This window comes from Podarcis cretensis, assembly GCF_951804945.1.
Source record: "Podarcis cretensis genome assembly, chromosome: 11".
Classification (NCBI taxonomy): Eukaryota; Metazoa; Chordata; class Lepidosauria; order Squamata; family Lacertidae; genus Podarcis; species Podarcis cretensis.
The window spans coordinates 52,845,959-52,873,102 of NC_137180.1; the positions used below are offsets into that span (position 1 = coordinate 52,845,959).

The 27,144-nt window shown below is 39.3% G+C and overlaps 1 protein-coding gene across 16 annotated transcripts in view; it reads left to right on the forward strand.

The window, feature by feature from the left end:
- Positions 1-27,144, forward strand: part of TCF4 (transcription factor 4) — a 344,984-nt gene that overhangs the window by 203,804 nt on the left and 114,036 nt on the right. For 15 of the 16 annotated variants that reach the window (XR_013843351.1, XM_079994854.1, XM_079994843.1 and 12 more), the window contains 2 exons: positions 4,852-4,981; positions 5,150-5,199. The exons of the other annotated variant lie outside the window; for it this stretch is intronic. Coding sequence is in view for 14 of the 15 variants with exons in the window: in XM_079994854.1 (XP_079850980.1) it covers positions 4,852-4,981; positions 5,150-5,199 (180 nt within the window). In the remaining variant the exon portion in view is untranslated. The remainder of the gene's footprint in view (positions 1-4,851; positions 4,982-5,149; positions 5,200-27,144) is intronic. 16 annotated transcript variants of the gene reach the window in all.

A 27,144-nucleotide genomic window follows, 5' to 3' on the forward strand; every position in this document is an offset into this window, starting at 1 on the left:
AAAGAAAGAAAATGAGGGTAATTTGAGATTATTTCTGTCTGCATGGATTACAAATGGTGGTAACTGCTTCAAGATGACCAAAGCAATCACTTGGAACCCAAGAGCCCATGAAATGAATTCTGCTCACAAGATACCTATCACTGGCAGAATACAGGGAAGGTGATTCTTGCTAATTCTCCCTCCCTCTTGTCCCTCCTGAAAATAGGCTCTGGGAGACTGAGGGACCCTCTGTAACAGCATGAGAGGTGCTGTTCCACGAGTTTGCTTTTCCCTTTTAAAAATGGAATGAGCCCCTTCCAATAGTAGAAAGGCAGCTCAAGATCTAGTTTCTCTTTACATTTTAAAGAGATTTCCAATTTCACCTTTTGAATTTAAAAGTCCTCAAAAAGCATTTCGATTAGTGTAAAACGTTTGAAAGAGAAATATAATCTGAGGCCCTTCTTTGTGTGTGTGCCTCATCCAATAGAGGTCCGGAGGATGGCAATGCAAGGATGGGTCTTTTCTGCAGTGGCTCCCAATTTGTGGAATGTTCTCCTCACGGATGTTCACCTGGTGCCTTCATTACATAGCTTTAGGCAGCAGGTGAAAACATTTCTCTGTAATCAGGCCTTTGGGTGATTAACATTTGATGGCCTTTTAAATATGTTTGTGGGAGGGGGTTATTGGTTTGTTTTTGTTTTATTGTGTATTTTGTTTTCTCATTTTGTATTTTTATGTTGTGAACCACCCTGTGATCTTCAGATGATGGGAGGTATACAAATTTAATAAATAATACATTTTTTAAAAAAGAAAGGTGTGCTGGTTGCAATTAAAAGCCCAAGTGAACGAGCCAAACTACATTCACCTGGCACTTAAAAGATAACAAAGGCATCTCCAGGTAAATGTATCCGGGGAATTAGCCACCAACCTTATTTCAGAAGGTGAGGGCACATGGAAAAGTAGCTCTGAAGGTTATCTGAGTTGCTGGGCACAGTTTATTTGGGTGATGTCAATCCTTCAGGCTGCTTAGCATGTTTTAGATAGAACCAACCATTTGAATTTAGTCGTAGTATGTGTAAGACTGGTTTTTGGTTTGGATCGTGGCAGTAATTTTTAATAAAGATTTCTGCCTCCACCCCTCTTCAACCTGGACCCTTAGAACTGCACAACTTGTTTTGCATGTTCAAGGGAGTTTTTAGATTTTCTTAAATATTTACTGCATATGCAAATATGTACAGGGTTTCAAAAGCAATTTGTGATATGGGGTTCTGGCATTCAAGTGGAGGGGAGATAAAATTTCTGATAGCTTGGATGCATCTAAGCCTATTTCTGTTAGGTTTTGTAACGTTTTCTTTATCTTGACTGCATATTGGTGGTACACAGTGATATCCTTGAAATGATAGCAGGTGCAACCCTTGTAGCCTTATCAGAGTACAAGAGAGAAAATGGGCGTCTCAAAAGGTTCACTTCTGAATAAATCTACAGTAGTAGATTTATTAGCTATAAAATGTTTTATTCACTTTTTTAGGTTCAGAAAGTCCAAATGTTACGTGGTGGCCTCATGATTTCCCAGTCTTCCCTTTCCTCAACTACAAGATGTTAGCACTGGCTGAACAATAGTAAATGCCTGTTGTTCTATTTACAAGTATCTCAGAATGAGTAGATATATATTTATCTTGGTTCTCCCCAGTGGAGTACTTAGAGAAGCCCCCATAAGAGCACGTAAAAGGATGTTTTGTTGCCTCAGAAGAATGACTTAGCTGTTCCAATGAAAAACAAAGGCTTAAATAAAGGCAAAATTAAAGGCACTTATGTGACAAGCTGGAGGGGAGAGCCAGCAGTGTTTTGTGGTAGGCATTTACTTGGTGCAATTGCTAGCATGCCTGATTAATGCATATTCACATATTGTAAAATGTACGTTTGTTGCTTTTTGTACATATTTCAAAGTGTTTTTAGACTACTCCATCATCTTGTTTGAAGCTACAGTTCTAACAGTCCTGCAGTCCTAGTCTCACCCTACATCACTGGGGCTTACTTTAAAGTAAAAGGAACGCAGGTGGCACTGTGGTCTAAACTACTGAGGCTCTTGGGCTTGCTGATCAAAAGGTTGGCGGTTCGAATCCCCACAACAGGGCGAGCTCCCATTGCTCTGTCCCAGCTTCAACCTAGCAGTTCAAAAGCACGCAAGTGCAAGTAGATAAATAGGTACCGCTGTGGTGGGAAGGTAAACGGCGTTTCCATGCGCTCTGGTTTCTGTTGTGATATTTTGTTGTGCCAGAAGCGGTTTAGTCCTAAATGACATCGGTTTAGGCCGATGACCCGGAAAGCTGTCTGTGGACAAATGCCGGCTCCCTCAACCTGAAGCGAGATGAGTGCCGTACCCTATAGTTGCCTTAGACTGGACTTAACCTTTACCTTTTGCCTACTTTGAAGTGCACTTCGGTGGCTGTGTTTTTTCTGGCAGTACCGCAGGCCCATAGTTTGTGATGGGCTTCCCTATTGCCACCTTCGTGATTCCAGCATGCCTTGTAATTTTGAAAACTGAAATGCTTTGCCCTTAGAATCATAGAATCATGGAGTTGGAAGAGGGTACCAGGGTCATGTAGGCCAACCCCCTGCAATTGCCCAATACAGGACTCGAACCCACAACTCTGAGATTTAGAGCTTCATGCTCTACTGACTGAGCTATCTCAGCATTGAAGTTGTGGACTGTGCTAAAGGTAAAGAATAGCAACAGTTCCAACTAAATCGAGTCAAATAGTGGATTTGTACCATTTTGGTTTCCAATTATTTCTGACTTGTTCCTAGTTACATTAAAACGTAGTGTTGAGGTACAGAGACAAGAAACAAACAGCCTGATAGGAAACATACTGTGAATATATTGAGAGACAATTGGTTAATTTTATATATATTCTATCAGTTTAATTGTTGCTTATATCTTACTGTTAAGATATGTAGCTCATTCCAGTAGGTGCCCCATACTTAAATGTAGTATGTCTGATTTTGTATCTGAATTCCATACATTTTATAAAATATGTATTAGTAAGAGGTTGGTAATACTTAGTTGTTGATTCTGGCTTGATCTCTTGACTTAGGAAATCTGCTTCTTCTCCCAGGATACTTATGAAAGATTTAAAACTTTGGTGGGAAAAAGTTTGCAATATTTATTTTTAACTGTGTGCAACATATTCTGAACACTCCACCCCCCCCTTTTTTTGGTCAAAAGCAAAAAAAGTGGTCTACAGGGAAATAAGCTTATCAGCTGTTAATTATCTACCAAACAATTTGTGATTTTAATGCTCTGCAATTTTCAGAGTCATGTGTAGGTGGGTTTTTTTTATCTCCCTTTTGCAATAAGTTAGAAACTGAAGACTACCACATAAAATTATGAAAGTAGCTGACGATGCACTACCAATTTACCAGTTGCACATCTAGGAAAAGAAACGAATATGCATCCCCTAGAAGAAAAAAAGTTATATTTGGATTTTATTTTTATTTTACAAAGTATTTTCCAGCTCATGGGTCATATTTGACCAACTGCTTTCAGACGAAGACATGACACTTTGTTGAGCTATTTAAGAATCAAAAAGACTGTCTTAATTTAAAACAAGGAGCCTTTGTTTTAGTTGGTGACTGCCTTGTGAAATTTTTCAGTTCTCAGCGGGTTAACCAGGGAACAGGGGCAGAGTCATAATTGGCCTATTTAGGGTGTTTTGCATGTGAATGGTGTGTTAGTGAAGCATTACTAAGTCTGTTGTGAGTGACATGGTGATTAGAATTTAGATTAGGGAAAACACATTCTGTACTTTATCAAGTACAGTAATTAGTTCAGTCAGTAAAAGTTGATTACAAGTAACGATAAAGTTAGATTTTTGGTACTTAATTTTAAAATTTCTTTATTAAATGGAAAATTTCTTCATCATATAAAATAAATGGTAGTATCTGCACCTGTTTTATTGCATACCAGAAAAAAATTAAAAGAACAATGTGTTCAATGCAGAGTATAATCAGGGGATTTATATATTATGGGTAAGTTTCAATGTAGTTATAGCAAATAGAATTTTTAGAAAATGTCAGCCTGCTTTTTCCTTGTTATTGCACTGAGATACCATTTCTTCTGGTTTAGCCATAGCTATTGTCCATTCATAAGTACATTTCATATTTGTGGATGTTCACTGTCTTACTTAATAAAATAGATGCTGTTGAAGTACTTTGCTGCAACGTCTTCTGTCCACTCGCTTTAAGAGTCATTCTCTCCCCCCCCCTTAGCAATTTAGCAAAACTCTAGTTCATTTTTGCATTGTATACTATTATTTTCACATCACAGATGTTATACCTGATTAACACATTTTATATTGTATTTTTAAGTATTTGCTGTGTTTCCTATTTAGCTATATTTAACACATGCATTTTTTTCCCATTATTGGGTAAAATACCTACTCTTCTATGACGAAATGATTTTGTAGCAACAGGGTGATTTTTAAAATACTGATGAACACAGTATATTTTGTTCGCCCTGTAAGTTTAAAACAAAACAGGTGGGGAGGGGGATCTTTACTTGATGTAACTCCAAAAGAGTTTATATGTTCAACTGTTATTTCTTTTCAGCAATAACAGTGGAAGGCTATTGTAAAATTTCAAAGCATTCGCTTGGCCATCAGAATACGTATTCCGCTGAAAAGAAATCACTTGCCTCAGTACTATTTTTGTCATATCTGAAAATAAAGTATTTTTTTGTGTTAGTATTCCAATTTGCCAGTCGCAGAGCCTTTTTAAAACAAACAAACGTGTGTGTGTTATTTAAATCAGCATAGAAAGGCGAGTAAGGGAGAAGTTAGATATAACAATACTTATTTTTCAAAAATCTTTTAGCAAAGTCTCCTCGGAGGTGACATGGAAATGGGCAACCCAGGCGCTCTCTCACCCACCAAACCTGGCTCTCAGTACTATCAGTATTCTAGCAATAATCCGCGAAGAAGGCCCCTGCACAGTACCTCTGTGGGTAAGTTAATTTGTGCCACTTTTCTCCACATTTCTAAAAGGAAACTTAGACTGAACTTCTGTCTTGCAAGTAATTAATAATAAATGCTAGCTCAGTGCTGAATCTTAGACTGGAGGGTGTGAGCCTGCAAACATACATCTTACAGCCACACTTGTCTTCTTTTTTCAGAAGTACAAACAAAGAAAGTTCGAAAGGTTCCTCCAGGTTTACCATCTTCAGTAAGTACTCCTTGTCTGTCTTACCGTTTGCGGTTCCACTGGTTCCTTTGATTAACATGTTTTCAAATGAAACAGATTCCTATCCTAAACGGTTTTTTTGATTGTTTTGGTTTTCTCCATCATCATGCCGGCAGACAAAACAGAGAAGTCTATAAAATTCTGACCTGTGGGAATAAAAAGTTTTGGTGGGTGTTGTTGCATTATTATTTTTTTTAGTGCATATAAATAGAACTCTGAAAAAGTGCCTCTAGTTTGGGTAGCTTTACCAGTATGCGGTTCCAGATAGAATACGCATTAGCTTCACGTGCGGGTTAACTTCTTTGTCAGTATTATGATGATTTATGGATTTGCATGTTAAAAGAGATTTGTGGAGAGGGATTTATGAAACATTTACATGGGTCTCAGCCCAGAATAGAAGGAGGACGTCTTCATTTTCCACTGAAGTTTTTGAATTAGGACTTTGAGCATACCTGCACAAATAGCTTTCTCAGTGTGTGTGATTTCCAGGTGTCAAACCAGTTGACTCCAGGTGTTACCAAAGGAATTATGGGCTATGGTAATAAATGAAGTCACATTTAATACCCTGATTGTCGTCCTGTCTCCCCCTTCTTTTTAGGAAATAGTGTGTGTGTGTGTGTGTGTGTGTGTGTGTGTGTGTGTGTGTATTCCTAATCAACTACCTGCACATATTTAGACTGTGTTTGCAATAAAGGCTAGATATGCTTTTTCATATTATAATACCCTTGCATTCATGCAGCAAATAATTGGCTCATGTATGAGTTGGATTTTGTTTTGCGTTCTTCTTTTAAAAATAAAAAATGTTGATGTGTAAATAAACAGTATGATCTGTTTTAAAGCAGCTACCATATTGATTAATTTGTAGATAAGTAACAACAATGCACTGTAGTGCAGCAGAGCGACAAATACTTTTAGATCTAAGAATTAAAAATATTTGACTTTGCTACTAGTAGTAGTTGTATTGTGGAGATGTGTATTGCGGGAGTGGGGGGTTACAAGGGAGTGCAATCAAAAATTCACCAACATCAGAGCAATCCTACAGGTTTTTCTGAGATTACTTTGGCGTACCATTTATTAATGTGATCATAAATTAGATGGACTTTCAAATCAATAGCAAAACCTTCATATTATAAAACTAATACTTTTAATTTCCGTTTTTGCTATTGTCATATCAGTAAGTGACTGAAGCTAGGAAAGGAATTAAATGAACATGTTTAATTAATATAGCAATAGTGATATGGGTATGTGAACCCTTGGACAGACTTCTGACAGTACTTGAGAAGTAAAAATAAAAGTTGACAACAACAAAAACTTTGCTATTTTTCACTAACAGAGAGAAAAAATGAGGACAAATTTAAAATTAGATTGCATAAATGTTTCTTGCTTTGTTTCTTTAAAGAAATCATGGATTTTTTTACAATCCTAAGGATTTTGGGTGGTTCACTTTTAGTTAATGGCGTCTTTACTTGAAACTTTAGCTTCTAATAGCTTTTATGAGAACTCAGATGATAAATACATATTGCTGCTTCTCAAATTTTGAATCAGGCCAGTACGTAACACTTTATACACCTTTTTTTGTAATTTGTATATGTCTAGAATGCTTACATTTTAATAAAATGTAGTGCCGTATTTTCTTCATTTAAAAATACGTACATAAAGATTCCTTTTTTTCAGATAAATTCTGATAGAAAAATCATGTGCTTCTGTATTTCTAATGCTCGTTTTCTCCCATATCTGTACACTTTACTGTGTAGAACCTGTTTGACTGGGACATATTTCCATTTAGAAAGCTAAACACATGCAGGGCAGTGAAATGGCTACAACTGTAAAGAAAGAGGACTGCTGTGATGATGTAAAAACATCAGATTGGTTGCCATTTCCATTTAAGGGTTAGAACTCTGTTGTTATTATTTCCCTTGCAGACATTTCAGGCATTTGGCTGTTTCTTTGAACCAAAAAGAACAAAATAAGTTTAAAAAAGAATTAGCCAATTAGGATTCCTTAATTCCTAGCAAAATTTGTTCTTTGAGTTACAAAGTTTGGATTCCGTAGTTCATTTTGCTTCTTGCACGCACTGAAACCTATTGTTTGAAAGATAAAAACAAGAGGAAGAAAACAATTTTGCCACAAATGATTTCCTTGAAATTCAAATGACCTGATGCTATTATTGGGAGATATATCAGGTTATCCAGAACTGTGTGTGTGTGTCTAATAATTGTTCCTTAACATGTTTGAACAAACAACTAATCACCTTCATGATCAAAATATGTTGTGATTTTTTAAAAATCAGTAGTTAAAATGCAAAGATTTTCAAAATAGTACTATACTCTATTAAATGGCAAAATATTTTTTTAAATAATTCATCTTATCACATTATAGTAGATGATGCTATTATGTTGGATAAACAGTACTCATTTATAAATTGACTAAACAGATTATATTGTACTTAGCTGATAGAATGAAAATATTATTCTCTTTCTATTAAAATATGGGTATTAAACTGTCACTGAATATTCATACAATTGTCTATAAAGGGCTTCAGGAGTTGTGTTAATGCACAGATGTCTATGACAAATTTCCATGGCTATATAGAGAGAAGCGACAGAGAGAGTAAGACAAACAAACAAACAAACAAACATTTTCTGGAAAGGTACTAAGTTCTTTGTCTTTTTATTTGGGGGGGGGGGGCTTTCAGAAGTAAGACCACTGGCTTGACTCGGTGTTAAGCAGCTAGCTCCTTCCTGCATAAACATAATTTCAGTACTTTGTCACTATGGGCAAAGATAAAGATAATCCCTGGATTATCAGTAGTTATTCTTTGTGGATATGCTGGGTTGCGGGAAGAATCACCTGATCTCAGGGTTGGCTCTAATGTTGCTATTCTTCATCCAAGTTTTTAAAATGTGTGCGTACGGCGTGCATGTAAGTGGCTATGAAATAATTGCAGATATGAGTCTTGAGACACACACCCGGAAGCTTTTATGAATGGACATGCCTGGTGACTGGGGCTTTCGGAAATATGATCCTGAACTTGTTCCCCCCACTGCTTTCCTACACACCTGCCATGCACAACATGTAGCGTCTGAACCAAGCCTCAGTTTTGCTGTCTCCTCCTCCTCCTCCTCCTCCTCCTCTGGATGGAGGAGGAATTGCTTTATTGTTTAGATGGAACAATGGCGACTAGCAATAACATTAATAACTGAAAACATGCTTGCCATTGGTTTTGGGCTATTACATTTCTATACATGTAAATTAGTCCCCAGCTCCCTTCACACAGCTTTTTCATGGCATTGGTCCCAAGGGGCTTGAGCTGTGTACGGATTTTGCGACCATATAAGCACAGGTAATTATGTGGTTCTTCCCCATATGATCTGCACCTCCCAGCCAATTACCTGCAGCTAGAGGGAATTACGGTACCGTACATAATGGGAAAGATGTTGCCTTGCCTCCCTACTTATGGCTACATGAGAAGGAGACCTCTTTCAATTAACTCCCAAGAAGCGCATTAAGGGCATTCTATGGATGTGAATTATGCAGTCATTCTGAAACAACCTCAGGCGGAAACTTTGCATAGAGCTCCTTTCTTTTTGCTCCTTTCTTTTTTGGGGGGGGGCTGTCTCATCAACTAGACCTGCAGTCCTCACAACAGCCTGATGATGCTAGTCCCATTAATTTCAGCGGTGCATCACTTTGAGGATTAGATTTTACAAGGCAGGGGTGTGGGACTTAGCCATGCCATGTGCCTCCTGCACTGCTCAGGTAACATATAAACCAGGCCGTTAAGTGACAAACAGTTACAGAGTTAACAAAGGTACATAGCCCAAACTGCTCTTTACTTGGAAAGTAGTTTTGTTATTCAGCATGAAGGGAAAAGCCCTTAATACATGTGTGGATTGCCCGGGCATGTACTTTCAGCTGAGCTGAATCTTAGCTGGTGTTTGCTTTTACGTCTACCAAGTGTATGCGTGAACCTAAGAATTAATTAATTTTACTCTTCAATCAAAGACCATACATTTCAAAAAGGTAACATCCACTTAGTGCAACAGGCATCATATTCTTTCTGTGCCATTTACCCATATACACGGGGACTCCGGAATTTTGTGCCCTCACAGATGAGTTTATTAGATGTAATAAAAGGCTTCTTTTGAACTAAGAAAAAACAAAAAAGAAAGAGATGAAAACTTTGGCAGTACTCACCAGGCAGGGTGTCTCGATTCTTGGCAGCTTTTTCAACTGTTTATCTATCCTAAACAGGGACTAAATTTAGAATGAAAGGTGTGTTTTTAGCTTCTTCAAAGCACTTAGTTTATTTGAATTTTTAGAGGGAGGGGTGGAAATCAGAGAGCTGATCTGGAACAGTTAACCATGTACAGAAGTTTCCCACACACATTCCACACCCAAATGTCTTTTTTCATTTTCTGCCCCAGAAAATTTAATAAAGATCTTTGTGGTCTGGCTGTATTGTATTTATATGAAAAGACTGTCCAGGTGCAGAGATAAGATCGCGGTATTTAAATAGCACGGAAGACCATAACTGTGTTTTAATTAATAAACCCCTTAATGTTAAAAGACTTAGAGCATGAAGTCATGGAATTTCAATAACGGGATAATACAAACAAACAAACAAAGCAAGATCCTAACATGGAACATAATGTGTGAAATGCTCAGAACTGAAACTGTACAGTAAAATGCAACTGAACGTTATGAAATTTAGTCTTCAGGTGCAACAGTTGGAAATAATCATCTGAAAAAAAAGAAATGGATTACAGTATTGTTTCTCTTTTTCCTCTCTGCTCTCTATTAAATAGTATAATATTGATATCCCCATCTATTTTTAGTCATCTAAAATACAGAGAACTGTTTTATCACAAAAATAGCCAGCCAGCACTGTTCCACCTGGAATATGACATTGCACAATAAATTTCAACTTTCTTTTGTCAGAGCTAATTTTAAACTTCCTTTTGCTCGCTAACCTATTTAAAAGCAAGATTCCAGTCTTCATAATCGCTGAGAAAGTTTGAAAAAAGTAAAATCTGCTCAGTTTTCAATGGCCATTGCCACAGTTATTGGTATTTCCCATGGCTTTCTGTAAATAGCTTTAAGAAATCAACGTTGGAATACACCTATGTTTTTTAAACAAGTGATCGGTAAAGTTGAAGATTAAGAAAACCTCCCTAAGATAGGAGAGCAGAAAAGAATATTGCTTAAGAATAAGTTTATCTGTTGGTTTGAAATTCATGTTTGTTCCTGAATGGTAGAAAGGGGTGGTCTGAATGTACAGTGGTGCCCCGCAAGACGAACGCCTCGCAAGACGGAAAATCCGCTAGACGAAATGGTTTTCCGTTTTGGAGGCGCTTCGCAAAACGAATTTCCCTATGGGCTTGCTTCGCAAGACGAAATGTCTTGCGAGTTCCTGCGGGTTTCCCCCCCTTTTCCTAAGCCGCTAAGCCGCTTATCAGCTGTTCCGCTGATAAGCTGCTTAACAGCTGATCGCTAAAAGCCGCTAAACCGCTAATAGCGCTAATCCGCTAAGCTGTCAATGGGCTTGCTTCGCAAGACGAAAAAAACCGCTATACGAAGAGCCTAATGGAACGGATTAATTTCGTCTTGCAAGGCACCACTGTATAGGAGGCCACAACTTTGCTGAAACTAAGCATGCCTTGTTCTGGTCAGTGCCTGGATAGGTGTACCACCTTGAATTCCATAATAGAAACAAATTTAAGAAAATTAAACCAATAAAATAATAATATATTTGTGTGCTCTGCATACCCATACAAAATGGGTTGGATGAAGATTTTGTTCCCGTACGTGGGAGAATTTCTGGAGTCAAGTTATGCTTAGAGGACACTAGTAGATAGTGGGGTTGACTTTTTGATGATTCCCATCAGCCTCCATTTTCACCTCCCACACTGATGTGGAAGTTTGGGGTGTTGACACAAGCAGCTTTTCCATCCATGGAAGGAAAAGTCTGGGCCTGTTCTATATGTGCCCCTCTGTTTCCCTGGCAATAGTAGCTTGCATCAGAGTTTACTGTCATCATCAGTGTCCCTGAGCGCTCCTATTCTTTTCCTGGTGGGGTGAATAAGAACTGTTACTTATATGCGAGAAAATAACAAAAGGGACTTAACCAAGAGAAGATGAACCTTTCTGCTGTTACCTTGGTGTTTGCTTCAAGACACCAGTTGTTGGGGAACTCTAGTGGGGAGAACACTGCTATGCTCTTGTTCTGCTTCCATAGGCCTCTGGTTGTCCACTGTCACAAGAAGACTAGATGAGCCTTTGGACTGATCCTGCAGGGTTCTGTCTACGTTTCCCAATTTCTAGGGGAGGGAGCATGCTGCCCCTCCCTGGCAATCAACAGGAGCCCTCTTTCTATTTATAATAGAGGAGCATTAACTTATATGGGAGAAAGTGAGCAGGTTATAATTAGGACACACTGCGTTTTGGAAACACCCTTCCCAACACAAGTGATCCTTGTGTCTTGAGGAGAGACTGGTTCTGCCACCTCTTTCAGCTGTCTTTATTATTTTCTCATTGATATCAGTGGGCACTGGGAACTATTGAGAATCCAGGTCATCCCTTCCTGCAGACCCCTGCCCTGGGTTCCCTTTGATGGCTTTGCCACGTATTGCAACAAGCACACAAATTCTGTCATCTGGCACATTGATATCTGTATCTCTATAAATATGCAAAATTCTCTACATGTGCAATAAGAAAGCACATGTATGCACTCATCTGAGTGGTTGCCATTCTTTCCATTGCCAGCCATTTCTGGAATTATATCATGTACTTTTGGCCCAGAATATATATGCATTCTGAATCTGCATGAGATCGCATAATAGTCTGCATAAAAATGGACTGATCAGTGGGATAGATTAAATCTTGTTTTACCATCTGAGATGGCTTAATTGACTAAGAGCACTGATCTTACTAGTTCCAAATTCAAACTTCTGCAAATGAGTTTATACATCAAAGTTGATTTACCCAAGACCCAAGTGGGATTGGTTCTATTTATATTCGGTATTGCACTTGTGTTTTATTGCTTATAATACAGTGCATGTTTTCTTACCATAGTTGGTAGCTGGGTTTGGTGTGTGTGTGTGTGTTTGTGTTTCCAAGGAAGGTCCTTTCATAAGGGACCCACATATATTTGTGGTTGCCATGTAACTGTTCCTACACCAACTTGTGGGAGAGGTAGGAATTTAGTCTTGGACACCAAAATGAGCTTCAAGGCACTGAGAGTGCCTTGGAAGAGCAGTGAGATCATAGAATTGTAGATCTAATTCACACATTCAAAATCAGCTCTACTCCATGGGCCCATGATTGCACTGAGATTGTAATTTGCAAACTGGCTTGTCCATGATGATGGAAATCACCACTGAAGTACTCAAGGATAGAGTGTTGGACTCTATTCAGGTGTCACACCGAACCATGGTTTGTTTGACATCTGAACACCTGAACCTATTTTTTAAAATGCTGAAGCGAAAGCAGAAAAATCAACTATCAGCGAAAGTACCACTGATAGGATAAGAGAGGGAAGAAGTCCTGGTGCTTAAAGAAAAGGAAAAAGAAAAAGAAACCAATCATGTCGGATGCATTTCATTATTCTACCTCAAGAGGCTGCTACAACTGTGGAGGAGGTAAAGTTGCTGTACCTCAAGTCTCTGCTAAATCATGGAGATGAGAGTAAACTTTAAAAGTTAAATGCTGATGAGATGGAAAATGAAAGCAGACAAGCAGCTCTGAACCATGGTTTGGTGTGCTTTCTGAACTAAGCCCTTGATGCATTTAGAAGTTCAAGACATTTCTCTTACTCTTGTGAGCATCATCTGTTCTATTGATTGATTCTTTGCAGAATCCTTAAAATCTCAGTACCTTACATTCCTTTCTTTTTCTTTTAAAAAAGAACTTTCAGTTTTCATTCTTGTAGAGATAAACTTCAAAATGTGTCTAATAATAAAAAACCAACTTGCTGTTTTTCAAATGTCATGGCTTCTAATTGCATTTTATTATTCTAGTCCAAGGCAGCTGTTGCTGTTTTGCTTTTGCTTTTGGATATTTACCATGGAAGTATTGACCTTTGTAGCTCTCCCTTTTGAAAATTGTGATCATTTTTGAAATATTAGTCCCTACCTGACAGGTCTTTGAGTCTCCTTCCTCTTCTCCTAGAAGTCAGTGACTGATCTGGAAGGTTAAAGGGCCTCTGTTTTCTGAAAGCTTTCCTTTCCTTTGGACCACATAGAGGCAGGTCTTGTCATCTGGGCAGTCCAGAACCTCCAAACACACTGCCCAGGCTTGCATCCAGAGGAGGTCACTTCGGTCCTGCTAACACAGTGGTTTGTCCTCACCCCTGGAGGCATACTCCATTGTCTCTCGAGACAGACAGAGGTCAACAACAAAATGATGATGAGTCTTTTCAAACTATAGGAAACATTCTGCTTAAGTAATACGAATAAAACTGTTTTCAGAATGTTAGAAAGTTCATCTTACAATTTTGCTTATAATTTTTGTAGGTGAAATTCATCCATGTTCCAGCTGCCCCTCTCTAGATAGAAGACCATCTGCTTTGTTATGAACTAACTACAGTTTTCAGTGCCTCTTCAAAACCTGCTCCATGCCTGTAGTTCAGTTGCTGAGTATCTTGCTTTGCATGCAGAATGCCCTAGTTTCATCCCCTAGGAAAGACTCCCTACCTGAAACCTTTGAGAGCCACTGTTGGTGTAGGCAGTAATGAACTAGATGGGCTGGCTCAGTATAAGGCAAACCCTATTGCAGTAATCCAGTCTTGAGGTTAGCAAAATGTGGCCAAGCTACCTCTGTCCAGTATGTGTTTGTGTACCAGCCTAAGCTATTTGAAAATGCTCAGTGCCACTAAGGCCACTCTGGTACCCAAGCTGAAGCTATGAACACTCCCAAACTCTGAATCTGATCATTTATGAGATAAACCCATCTAGAAGAGCAGGAATGCCCACACCCTTGACATCAATAGCAACTCTATCTTGTAAGGATTCATCTTCAGTTTGCTGCAATTCAACTTTCTCACCTGATTGATTGAAATGTATTGATACTTCCTTCAAGGCAACCTCACTCAGCTGTTTCAGGTGTATGTTAAAGCATGGAGGACAAGATAGAGCCCCCTTGAAACCCTGCAGCATAATTGCCATGGGGTCAAACAGAAGACCACCTTCTGGAATCATCTCTCCAGGGTAGGAATGGAGCCACCGACCCACTGTGCATACAGATCCCAACACCCAGAGCCTATCCAGAAGGATATCATGGTCAATGCTATCAAGCACACCACTAAGAGATCCCAGAGAACCAACAGTGTTGTCCTCCGCTATACCAAAAACAGGTCTGAAACTAGATTGAAACAGATCTAGGTAGTCCTCTGTTCACACAGATATATCATGTGAATTTTCCCAACTCTGTCCTTAATGAACCCAGCAGTTAAGAATATTTGCCACTTACCCAACGACCCCTGCTAAATCCACCTCACAAAGGGGGGGATCACAATACCCTCTTTTTTGGCAGGCACGCTATCGTCAGTTGCCATGAACGATGGGGTTTCCCTGGAGTTAGAGATGTGCTTTGTGCACCAATTTGCCACTGACCTAGTGAGGCCCCGAGGTAACTTGAATTGGAAATGGCAGCTTGTTCTACCAATGAATGCCAGTCCTGCTGAGATCCCATTATAGATTTGGTGGAATTTCAGCAAAGGTAGTGGTGACAGATGAGGACATAGCCGACCTACTGTTTCGTTAGAGAGGAATATTAAAAGCAAAGATGGAAGAGGTGTAAGTTCAGTCTAAAGATGGAGTAGATTAACCCAGTGGAAACAAACTCAGCTTTAGAGGAAAGAAAGCAGAAAAGAGAGAGTTGTTCGAGAAAACTGAAACTGAAGGAGGGGAAGAAAACAACTAGTTCCGTGGCTTTGCTCTCTTTTGGAGATGGGAAAACTTTTTAAGAGTGTCCAGTTAGTGTTCTTTGCTAACTCTACAGCAGGGAAGTCTCATGCCACGGCAGTGTGTTGTTGAGCTGTTTGTAGTTTCCCTGTGTTCAGATCAATTAATAACGTGTCGATTAATTTTGTGGCCATGCACCCATTTTTAGATAGGAACCTTCAGACCTGAACTCCACAGCAGCTCCTTTAAATGAAAACTTGTGTCCCAAGGAGTCTTATAAAAAATAAGAGGCTGCAATCTGAAGAAGTAATTTATGTGCGAATGAAAGAATCATGCTTTCTTAAATACTTTCTCTCCAACTTCTCCCACCCTGCCGAAGAAGCAAGCTCTGTTCCTTGGTGGCTTCTTGTCTGCTAAGTTACAAAAACATCCTGACAAAGGCAGACACAGCTGCTGCATGCACAGTACTTTCCCTTTCATGCATGTGACTTCTCGTGAGTCAGGGTCACAGGCTGCAGGACTTGTTGCCTACTATTTGCCCATTGCTGCCTTTTACTACATTGGCTGTTCTGTGCACTCCTGCTTCTTTCTATTGGGGAAGGGCCAGGGCTCAGTGGGACAGCACCTGCTTTGTATGCAAACAGTTCCACATTCAATCTCTGGCATCCCCAGGTAGGGCAGAGAAACAGTCCAGCTTGAAAACACTGGAGAGCTGCTGGTAGTCAGTGCAGGTAGTACTGAGCTAGGTAAACCCGATGGTCTGACTCCGTACGAGGCAGCTTCCTATGTTCCTCTGTAGGCTGTAAAACAGACACCACTTATTCTCATGCACTTGCTGAGATCGAACATGCAATGTGCCATTGTTTAATATACCTGTGTGATTATATCGTGGGGGCAAACATGCTCCTAGAAAACAGGTTGCAGAATTGCAGTCAGTGAGTGTTGGCATGGGTCACAGATACAGTCTCCCAATTTCTCCCTCTCTGTGTCTGTCTCCTTCACACAGTCTTGGCTTTAAGAGATGCCCTGCTGCTGGAAACCAAAATAAGCGACAAATAACCCCTATGGAAAAAATTGGAAGGAGGCTGTCGCTGCGAACTTGTATGGTTTAAAAAGTTAGGAACCTTCCGCTTTAAAATGAAGCAATTTGTGGAGGAGACTGTAGATACTACATTGTGTGTTTTGTTGCGTGATGAGCTTGTACTTGTGTGGCTCAAAATAAATAACTAGACCTGGAAGTAGCAGTTGTGACCATTGCATCCTGTTTCTCAGCAGCTACTAGCATAGGTGCATCGCTGTTAGGGCTCTGAGTTTTGCTTAAACATAGACTCCCTCTTCAGAGGAATATAGGTAATGCAGGGAACAGCATTTCTTAGAGGCAGAGGTTTTTGATCGTCAAATATATAGTTCTGTTGCATTCCTTATACTGAAATGGTATATTTCCCAGTACTTTTATGTTTTAGGAAACTATTATATTAAAGGAAGCCCGCAGTAAGTTTTAAAAATTTCTGATATTTATTTATTTTTGCATCTTACTTAATAATGGGCTTCTCGGAATATGAGCAGCAATGGTGATTTTTAATTCTCCTTGCAGTCTCACGAGAGCACAGGATTCGAGAATTGTTATACTTGTGAGAGTCTATTTCAAGGAAGCCTGAAGTGAAGTCAAACTGCACTTTGTGCCGAACAGCATCTCAGTTTAGCTTTTTAAAATTATATTCCAGTTGTTACTGTGGGGCCCGATCCTGCATAATGTATGTTAAACATCTGTTAAGGAATTTCTCGAAGCTCATGCACGACTTTCTGTACGGCTAGACTTTAGCCCATAAATGAACCAGATCCTGTGCAAAGATCTAATACTGTTGATTCTTTTTCTTCTTTTTAATTATGTGTTGCGGTTGAAACAGAACATACAGTCTTAACCAATTAAAAGAAATGGGAAGTTTTTACGAATGTATGAATGGGGAAAATGGAAATTGTACTGTACAATAATGCACCTTCTTAACTGTACAGGCAAGTATGAAGTTGTAAGCGAGATGTACACAGCAGGGGCATTTTCTGCTCTTATGGGAGACATCCATAGAATCCCCATTGTGGTTGCATGAGTGTAAGGGAACTTGGCATTTAATCCTCTCTTTGAACTTATCCCCTCAGGGAATGATTTCTAATACAAGAGATTTAGAGATATAAAAATAACTACTTTCTGTAAGCACTAACACCAGATTCTTTTTACTGTGTTTTAAACATTCCTGCTAGACTTTAGCATCTTCATATTGTTGATTGGTGTGAGGCATCATAACTCAAGTGAAGAAGCTATTAAGAAATACTGTTTTTATACATCCTTGTCTTCAGTTATATCTTCTGGATTTTATTTTTTATATCTATAAAACTTTTTAGGTTACTGTTTATTTGTAACTATTCCAGTTCATTTTGGAATTTTTTTATTATTATTATTATTATTATTATTATTATTATTATTATTATTATATTTTAAAGTTGTAGTTGTAGATGAACCTTTGCTTAGGAATGCCAGATCAAACCACTGAAAACTAAATCTCAGCATGGTGTTCTTGTAGCCATACATGGTTTTGATTTGTAATCATAATCTGAAATAAGACGTTAATGACTGATTATTTGATTTCATTTATTTTATTTCTATGCCACTTTTCATTCAAAAGAATCCCAAAGCGGCTTACAATCAATCAGTAATAGCAATGTGATGTTACATAATAGAACACCACAAATGCAGCATAAATCATATAAAATAATCGGTGAAACAATTACAACCTATAAAACACTGTTAACGCTGGCATTCAGGGATAGGAAGAGCCTTTCCAAATAATGAAGTGCAAATCAAGGATCAGAAGCTAAAAGGGTTTTTGTCACCTTTATTTACTTTCTGATCTGCTTGCGTCTTTGTAGAAAACACTTCTCTTCCTTTACTTACACAGCAATGTAATGATTTCTGCTTCAGAGTGTTTTGACCCAAAATTTTAAACTTTCTAAATTGAAGTCTTGTGTCACTCCAGCAAATGAATGCTACATTTTGGGTGCACAACACCACTGACCCCATTCCATGATGCCAGGCACGTTCTCTGAGTGCATCCATTCATTCATCAGAGCCTCATTTGGGGGTCTGATCTGGTGCATCTCATGTGCTCAAGTCACACAGCAGCAAGCACACACACTCACTGACTCTCCACCAGGCCAGGGGATAAAACAAAAGAATCATCTGCATGAACGACACTCGGAAACCTTTTGCAAAAAGATGTATTTCTTCCTTGCAAGACAAACTGTTTCTCACACCTTTAAAAATGTGTTATAGTAGGACCTTTGGAGGCCCCCTCAGAATGTGCCATAATAACTGGGCATAATAATTCTCCCATTGGAATGCATCAATGCTGCTCTTTAATTGGCTGCTTGATGTCCCTCTTCCCAGAGTGCCATAGGACACACTTTGCTTGCCTCGTGCCTCCGTAGCAAACTGTCTTTTGCACTCATTTCTTTGCTTTATCACCAACTAGAATCAAAGATCTATCTGGGCAATTGAACGTGATAATTTACTGTATATCATAATTTTTTTTTGAAAAAAATGTTGATTTATTTTGAAGTTCTGAATCCCTGGTAGATAATAGGAGTATTTATACAGATGTTTTAGGTGCATTCAAAGTGCTTCTTGTTCTCTTCTGCGTCATTCCTATGCTGTTATTTCTTTTTAATGGTTTCCGAAAATTCTTAAGCAGGACAGCTTGCCGGTGATAGAGGGATGATGTTTTAAAGGGGGTGAAATACCTTGTCGGTTACACCAGACGTGCACACTACGTATTATTTCACTGTTTCTCTGGGGGCGGGGAAATCCGTTTCCCCAACGAACGCCTGCAACTTACGTGACAATGTAATGTTAAAGAGTACATGGTTAATATCCGGTTTTGGCTGACTTGCTTCCACTCGTTTCCCACCGGTGATTTTTAAGTCCCCTTAGATTTTTGTACGTACTCCGTTTCACAGAGATCGGATCTTTTTCAAGGAAAGTTCAGCAGCCCCAGAGTAGATTCTACACAGGCAGCCGTTATTTGTTGCCAATGCCACCTTGTGGATTACAAAGGATATTGATTTGTTAAACAAAGTTACATGTAAATGTGGCTCTTTCCTTGCAATCCACACTCTGGCAAGGGCGTGTTGGAGTTCTCAACTGGATCCTTTTGTTTTCTGCATGACACTTCATTTCTCCACTCACAGTTCATTTATGATTCTGATGAGAATGCCCCCCCTTTTTTTCAAGAAACACACATTTCACTTTTTGACCTAGAAGCATCTGTTAGATTTAAAAAAAAATTAAAAAATACTACTTTGGCATTCTGGAAGTGTTAATGTCTTTCATATCTGTTTAATGCTATTTAGGGATATTTGCGATCACCTCTTGGTTACTTGGGGTAAAGTGTGTTGCGTTTCCCCCCCCCACCAACAGACAGGAAAGCATTCATATGAGGAAACAGATTGCTTTAAACATGTGCTTCCTGTTACAGTAAAGAGAACAAATTAGATTTAGCACTGCCTAATGAATGCACAAATGTGTACGTTTAAGCTTTTAAAAGCCTTACATTCATTTCAGGTCTTAACAGAAACTGAGTGTTGCCTCTCAGGTTACGGCACAGTAAACCTCTAAGGAAGGGCACACTACCTGTCCTTTGTCAGAGCAGTTCATTCAAAATTTTATTTCTCTGATGAAGAAAGTTCAGTCCATAGGATTTCATAGGAATGGCAACATAAAAGAAAAGTTTATTTTTAAGGAGATTTGTGCGTTAATGTGGCTGGTCCGTTATTGGTATTAAAAGGAATGAAAAGATGCATGTCTTTTAAAACTTGAGTTTGTCAGCCTCCCCACTTTATCCTTTCTCTCTCAGCACATTGCTTTACTCCCCCGATTTAACAAACTCACTTTCTCATTCCTATCTGCCCTCCATTTCAGAGTTCTGAGCTCATCACCTTTAGAGCTCTGTTCAGAAGAGGGTCCAACCAACATCTTTCTTGTAATATTATTACGTACTATTATTATAAAAGGGGGTATCAAAATAACCTTGTTTATATTATCACATAGAAGGATTTCCCCCATCATACCACCCCTTGTTGGAACTGGCATGCACAAAGTGGGCATTCTGGCACCAGCATGGTTTTTGTTTTGTTCTTTTAAAAGAGGAACGAAATCACACAGGAAATGCAATTGTCGCTATTAGCTTACCGTCCCATTTTTTGTGGCTATAATGGACCTAATATTTCTCTCTCTCTCTCTGGTTTGCAGAAAAGAATACAAGTCAGGCAGCTGGGAGGAGCTGATTGTACTTTATGTCTAAAGCGATCAGAACCTTTGCTTCTTTTTTATTTGGGTGGGCAAACACCCGCCCACCCATTTTACACAGATACATATACTGTAAAATGAAAAAGCAGCCGAAAATCTTAACAAGGAGAAAGGGTCATTTGTTTGTTTTTACTAGTATATCCTTAATATGTTGGAGACCTTTAAAATGTAACATGAGGTACAAAGTTTAAAATTGTTGCATAGACCATTTAATTACCCTCCTGCACTCACCTTTGCAGAGAGTATTGCCTTTTTCTCAATCTACACTGAAAGAGAAGGCTTGCTGCAATAAGAACCTGCATATGAATTGTTTCAGATGCTTTCTTTTCATTGCTTTATTGTCTTTCTTTCAATATGCATCTGGGATGGATATTAAAAGGCAATGCTCCCCCTCCCCCCACCATTCCCAGTCTTGTTTTCTAAATCTGTTTCTTGCAAAGTACATTTAAATGAGCAAATCTGGTGCGGCCACTCACCATCAAAATATTAGCAAGCTTGGAGTGAAAATATTGTTTTCATTCAAATGGCTAGAAAGAATTTAATTCAGCAGTAAGTTGTCTGTGCAGAGAATAAACTAGTAATACCCCCTCCACCTCCCCCCAAAAAACAAAGTCAGAATAACAATGTATATTCCAAAATCTTTGCAAGTTATGTGAACTGGTTTTCGAATACAGTTTGTTTGATAATTAGTGTGCATCTCATAAGACTTTGATAGAATCATGTTTAACCTTTCTTTTACCACATTCTCACTTCAAATTAGCACTCCATTTATCCTTTCCCAATAATAAAGCAAATATTTTTAACCTTCTCCATGCAACAGGTTTCTAAAAGGCTAAAAGTATGCTGCAGGTTTTCAAAAAAAACTTCATTTTTCTTACATTTTAAATGTTCTGTTTGTGCAAAAATTTTGAGAATCACCATAAGGGCTTCTTTGCATTTTTAATTTAGTAACTAACATATGAATAAATTTGCATATTAATTAGTTGCAGATTAAATCATGCATACATAATTGCCTCCTTACTGTGTTTAATGTTTGTCAAAATCTCCAGCCTGGTTTGATGGATGTCGTATGAAAGATTACAATTTGATGTACCCTTGGAAGTATTTACACCAATAATGCAGGATTCTTAATAGCAGAAATCTCTAGCTATATACAGTTACTAACAAAACATGTAAGATAGGTGCATGTCCCTTTTGACTAGGGTTTTTTTTCCTTGCACCAAATCATTTACTATTCATAATCATTAATGCATCTCCTAATTATACAGCATATGTCTGTTAACTATTTCACTGCCATTTTCACTGCTGCAGTATTTGGGGTTTTGAATATATATATATATATATATATATATATATATATATATATATGAATCATTTCACTCCATTCTTCAACTATTTATCACAATTGTTTGCACTTCACAAGGCTTTGTCTGGCACAGAATATTTTTCAGAAGAGCTTAAAAAATGTTGTGATGTGTTACTTGGGTTCAGGCAATAATCAGATCTCAGTTAATAGCTGCCCACTGAAAGAAATAATCAAGGGCAAGCCAAGTGCAAAAATCTTAGCTACTGGAAACATCTCCAAAGTGATGCTAAATATCTCTGATTTAAACCCCATAAAAGCCAGGATGGTGTTAAAAACAGGGAGCCAAATCACAGCTGCTTGCAACCACTTTACATGGGCAATTAATTTGCTTTTAGAAAAGTCCACTATAAGTGAGTAGAAGGCCGGATGGTGGGAGCTGTCATTGCTTTCATTTCAGCTCTCCTTCCCTGTACATACTGATTACATCCCACATAAGTTTTAGAAAGAAGAATTCAATCTTAACATTTGTTTTCTTTTAGAGTATGCATGGAAAAGTGGAATTGCAGAATTCACATCTTTATTTATTAATTTTTTAAAGGTACTTTTCAGTCTCCTTTCAGGGCAAAAATAAATAAATCCTGACATGGCTCATAAAAGAGGGGTTTAGGATTGTGATGTACCATTCCCATCCATGCATTTATCTGAGCCACTCCCAACATTTCTTCACCAATTACAGTCTCTTCATCCCAACGGCAGGGGCTAATTGTAAGAGAGTGGACATGTTGGACTCCAGCCTAGGAAATCAAGTTTTAAAAGTTCTGCAAACTTATTTGCTGGTTTTGAGGAAGCCACAACATCTCAACCTCTGTTCTCCACCTGTAAAACGAACAGCACAATGTATTTGCAAGAATGAAAAAATTATAATGTCGTGAAGCCCATGGCATATTGCAGTTGTTGTAGCCACACTCAAATACATTAATGATACATTAATAATGATGTGGTTTAAAGCTACTATGACAAATTGATGGCCATGGAAAATATTTCATTGTGCAAGCCACTTCCTTCTGCACCAAGACTTGTGGTGCATTGTTTCATGTTGAAATTTTGTGGGGGGAAAGTGGACAGGGTTATGGAAGCTCTGAAGACAGGGGTACATGACAAACTATTGACTCATAATTGGGTGATTCCTGCATGTTTTCTGATAGTGTGATATATGCAGGTGGGTTCTATCACCAGTGATGCAATAGCTACTTTGTGTGGTGTATCAAATTACTAATGGAACAAGTGGCAAAGCGCTACTTTGGATACAACCCTATGCGCCTCAAAAGGTTGATATTACAGTGTTATGTTGATGAGCACCAACTCACCTCTTTTTGTATGAAATCTAAAGCACGATCTGGTTTCTTGGTGGACTGCCTTCCAGCATTAAGCTCGGCTTTCCCCCTTTTTATGGAGCATTCCATCTAGGGCAGTCTTCCATAACAGCTGTTATGGACTACAGCTGTTGGTTGTTTCATACAAAACACCTGGTGGATGCAGAGTTGGTGAAGGCAGGTCTAAGGTGCTGGTTTTGCTCTTATTAAACTTCTGCCTAAGTAAGGCTATCCATGTCTATTAAAAGTCCACTTCAGTGGGACTTGCTTCCTGTTATACACATACAGAAGAGGAGCTGAGGTCTCTTAACAAGTACCTGAGGTCAGTGATGGAATGGACCTGAGTTTGCTCTTGGATTGTAAAGTAGTAGCTGTGGCCAGGATTGATTTTGTATAGTTCCAGCTGTACCCTTTTCAAGAGGAGAGAAATGTAGCCACTGTCAAATGCCTTGGTCACGCCCAGATTGTTCCAACAAGCTCCACGTGCAACTTCCTTTGGGAAGTGCCATTGAGAACTGAAGCTATTGCAGATTGCTGCAACTAGAATAAATTAAATTTACAAAAAAAATTAACCAGGATTCTCCAGATCTAACCCTGATTCCTCCCCTAAACTTATATATAACCCGAGGATGAGACTTAACCTTTATATAGCATATTTCAGTTTTTTAGGGTACAGATAAAAATAAGAACAGCTAAAAACAGAAAAAATAATAATTAAAAAACAATTAAACACTGGTAGTTTTTTTTATTTTAATGTTGTGTGTATGTTTATGTCAAATAACTAGCACTTCGAATTGTGCCCATAAACAGACTGGTAGCCAGTCTTGACCCTTAAACAAAGTTGGCCCGCTCATGAGTCACACTGAGGCAGTTGCCTCGGGTGACAGGTCTGGCCTCCAAGGAGAGCACTGCTTGCTGCCTCCTGCGCTTGTCAGTGCATGAGGGACTGTGGAGGTAGAGGCAGTGGTGGTTGGGTTGTGGAGGACGGAGTGGTTGAGATGGGCAGGTGGCATTTTCTGTTTTGCCTCAAGCATCCAAACATCTTGGGTTGGCCCTGAGTTGAATTATCCTCATGTTGCAAAGGGGAGGTAGAGAATTGTGGCTTGCCAAAGATCAGCTGTTGATACAACTGGCTAAGTGGAGATAGGAATGGGACATAGGAAGCTGTCTTAAACTCAGAAACCTCAACCCATCCAGCTCAGTTGTCTGCACTGACTGGCAGCAGCTCTCCAGCATTCCTTCCCGAGATCTCTTCTACTTTGAAATTCCAGGGACTGAATCTGAGACCTCCTGTAAGCAAATCAGATGCTCTACGACTGAGCCATGATAATAAATTACCTACAACACAAGCGACTTCCCTACCCTTTTACCACTTCCCTGCATGAGCTCAACTACTTAACTTCTTGCACTTTGTACAGCCCTCCTCAGGTGTTCTCCCTCATACAATTAAAGGTAAAGGTAAAGGTACCCTTGCCCGTACGGACCAGTTGTGTCCGACTCTAGGGTTGCGTGCTCATTTCGCTCAAGAGGCCGTGAGCCGGCACCATCCGAAGACACTTCTGGGTCACGTGGCCAGCATGACGAAGCTGCAGCTTGTGAGCCAGCACCAGCGCAGCACACGGAAACGCCGTTTACCTTCCCGCTATAAAGCGGTCCCTATTTATCTGCTTGCACTTAAGGGTGCTTTCGAACTGCTAGGTGGGCAGGAGCTGGGACCGAATGATGGGAGCTCACCCCGCCGTGGGGATTCGAACCGCCGGCCATGAGATCAGCAAGTCCTAGGCACTGAGGTTTTACCCACAGCGCCACCCGCGTCCCTACCCTCATACAATTACCACTGCTTTATGGGAAGCAGAGGGGCTGCTGGTCCTTCACACATTACCAGCACCACCTTCACAATCCTCCACAGCTGGTGGCTGAATGTCTGTAGCCAGGAACCTTTTCTACTCATTTAGACTCCCTGTGTGACCTAGAAAGCTGATATTCTCGGGTTCAAAATTATTCAGGGGGTCTACATGAATGAAGCAGGCTAGTTCAGCTATGGGAAACTGTGGGAATAGTGATAGAGGAACTTCCCTACCCTTTTACCATCCCTGATCCTTATCTCCCAGCATAGTAATTGTGTAAGGAGGGCATCCCCAACCTGCAGCCCTCCAGATGTTTTGGCCTACAACTCCCATGATCCTTAGCTAACAGGACCAGTGATCAGGGATGATGGGAATTGTAGTCCAAAACATCTGGAGGGCCGCAGGTTGGGGGTGTCTGGTATAAGGAGAAGAATGCCTGAATAGGGCTTACATCATTCAGAACAACCACGATAATAAGTGTAAACAGAGACTTAAGACACTGTGAATGCATTAAGAGTTTGGCTCTGTGGACTTAGCCTTCTAATCTCAGCTGAGTCGTGAACCCATTTGGTAACCTTCACAACCATCAGCTTCAGTATCCCTATCTATAAAATGGGCGTAAGGATGACCTGACCACAGGATTGTTGTGAGGGTGAACAAAGTATGCTAAGTAAGTAGAAAAGAGAGGAACAGCTCTTTTAAAAACATGCACAGTAAAAGTGTTATAAAATTGGAAGACAGAACAGTTTCAGTTGTCTACAAACTAAAGGAACCCAAATCAAACACATTTCAGCATATCCATCCTCCTTTTTAAATTAGATTTCACATTGCAAAAAAATAATAAAATGGCACAACTGTGTTGTAGTATCCTTATGCAGATTCCTCTAATCAGAGAGGAATGTAACTACTTAATACTCACCACTACTTACCCTCCTGCACAGTACAACATTGAGTTAAGCCACAAAAGAGTGTTTAAATGCTGTTAAGGGACAGATCTACAAAAACAAATTTAAGGCCAGGCCAACAAAATCCAACACTGGTGAAAGCTGGTTTCACCGCTCTTGAATTCCTTGTGCTAAATTCCACTGCCATGTAACAGCCAAGTTCTATCTTGTTAAGTTACATTGGCCGTAATACTAGTCTACCATAAACAACATAACTGGCAAATCATTTCAGTAGCTCGACCGGTAATGTTCTTCCCTTCTGATTGAGAGTATTCATTGACTGTATTCACAGTTTTTGAATACAATAATAACAGTCTTTATTTTTTGTGTGTCGCTTCCACTGTCCTTTTCTTGTTTATGTCTCAAACTACAATGCTCTTTGGATCCTTTGTTATTATGTATGTAATAAAGAGACAGGTATGTCCTTGGTTATAAGTGTGGTTTAGCAGTAGATACCAGTACTATAATATTATTTGTCCCTTGGGGTTTTTTTTTATTCCACTCCATCCCAAAAACCCGTGATCGGTGGTTACATAAAAATCTCAATTAATGCATCACAATTAATTCCAGTAGCATCTGAAAAACCCACATATTTGAATGCAAAATTATCAAACTGGCTGAAACCCATCTCATCTTTCTCTCTAGTCTCTCCTGATTCATTGTCTCTCACCTGTCACACAAGTCTGTAGTACTTGGCATCCCATTGATGGCACCACATGTCCTCACACACACACTGCTTAAATTTATCTTGCATGCTACAGTGATGTCATAATATAATTCAGTTCTGCTTAGAGAAGGATTTTATCAGCATTGAAGGTACCACGGTGCTGATTGCTGCAGTTTTCTTGCATGCAATGAAATGCATCATATTGACGCTGCCAAAAGTTGGGGAACCCTTTTCAGTCTGGGGCCTGCATTCTCTCATGAGCTCCCTTCCAGGGGCTGCATACTGGTAGATGGTGCAGTGCTCCAATCCAGCCAAATAAAAGCTGACAATTTCTTCGCATGCATGTGTACATGCCCACACCTCCATATTCTTTCTCGTCAGTCAAGAGGAGCTATCACAGTTCAAGGAAACATTCTAGAAAAGCAAAAGCAATTAAGGAGAGTATGGCCTGCTCAAGGTGATGCGGTCTCAGAAGAGTTTCAAGGCCAAATAACAAGGTGCAGAGGACCTAAGATGTCCCACTCTTGGTGTA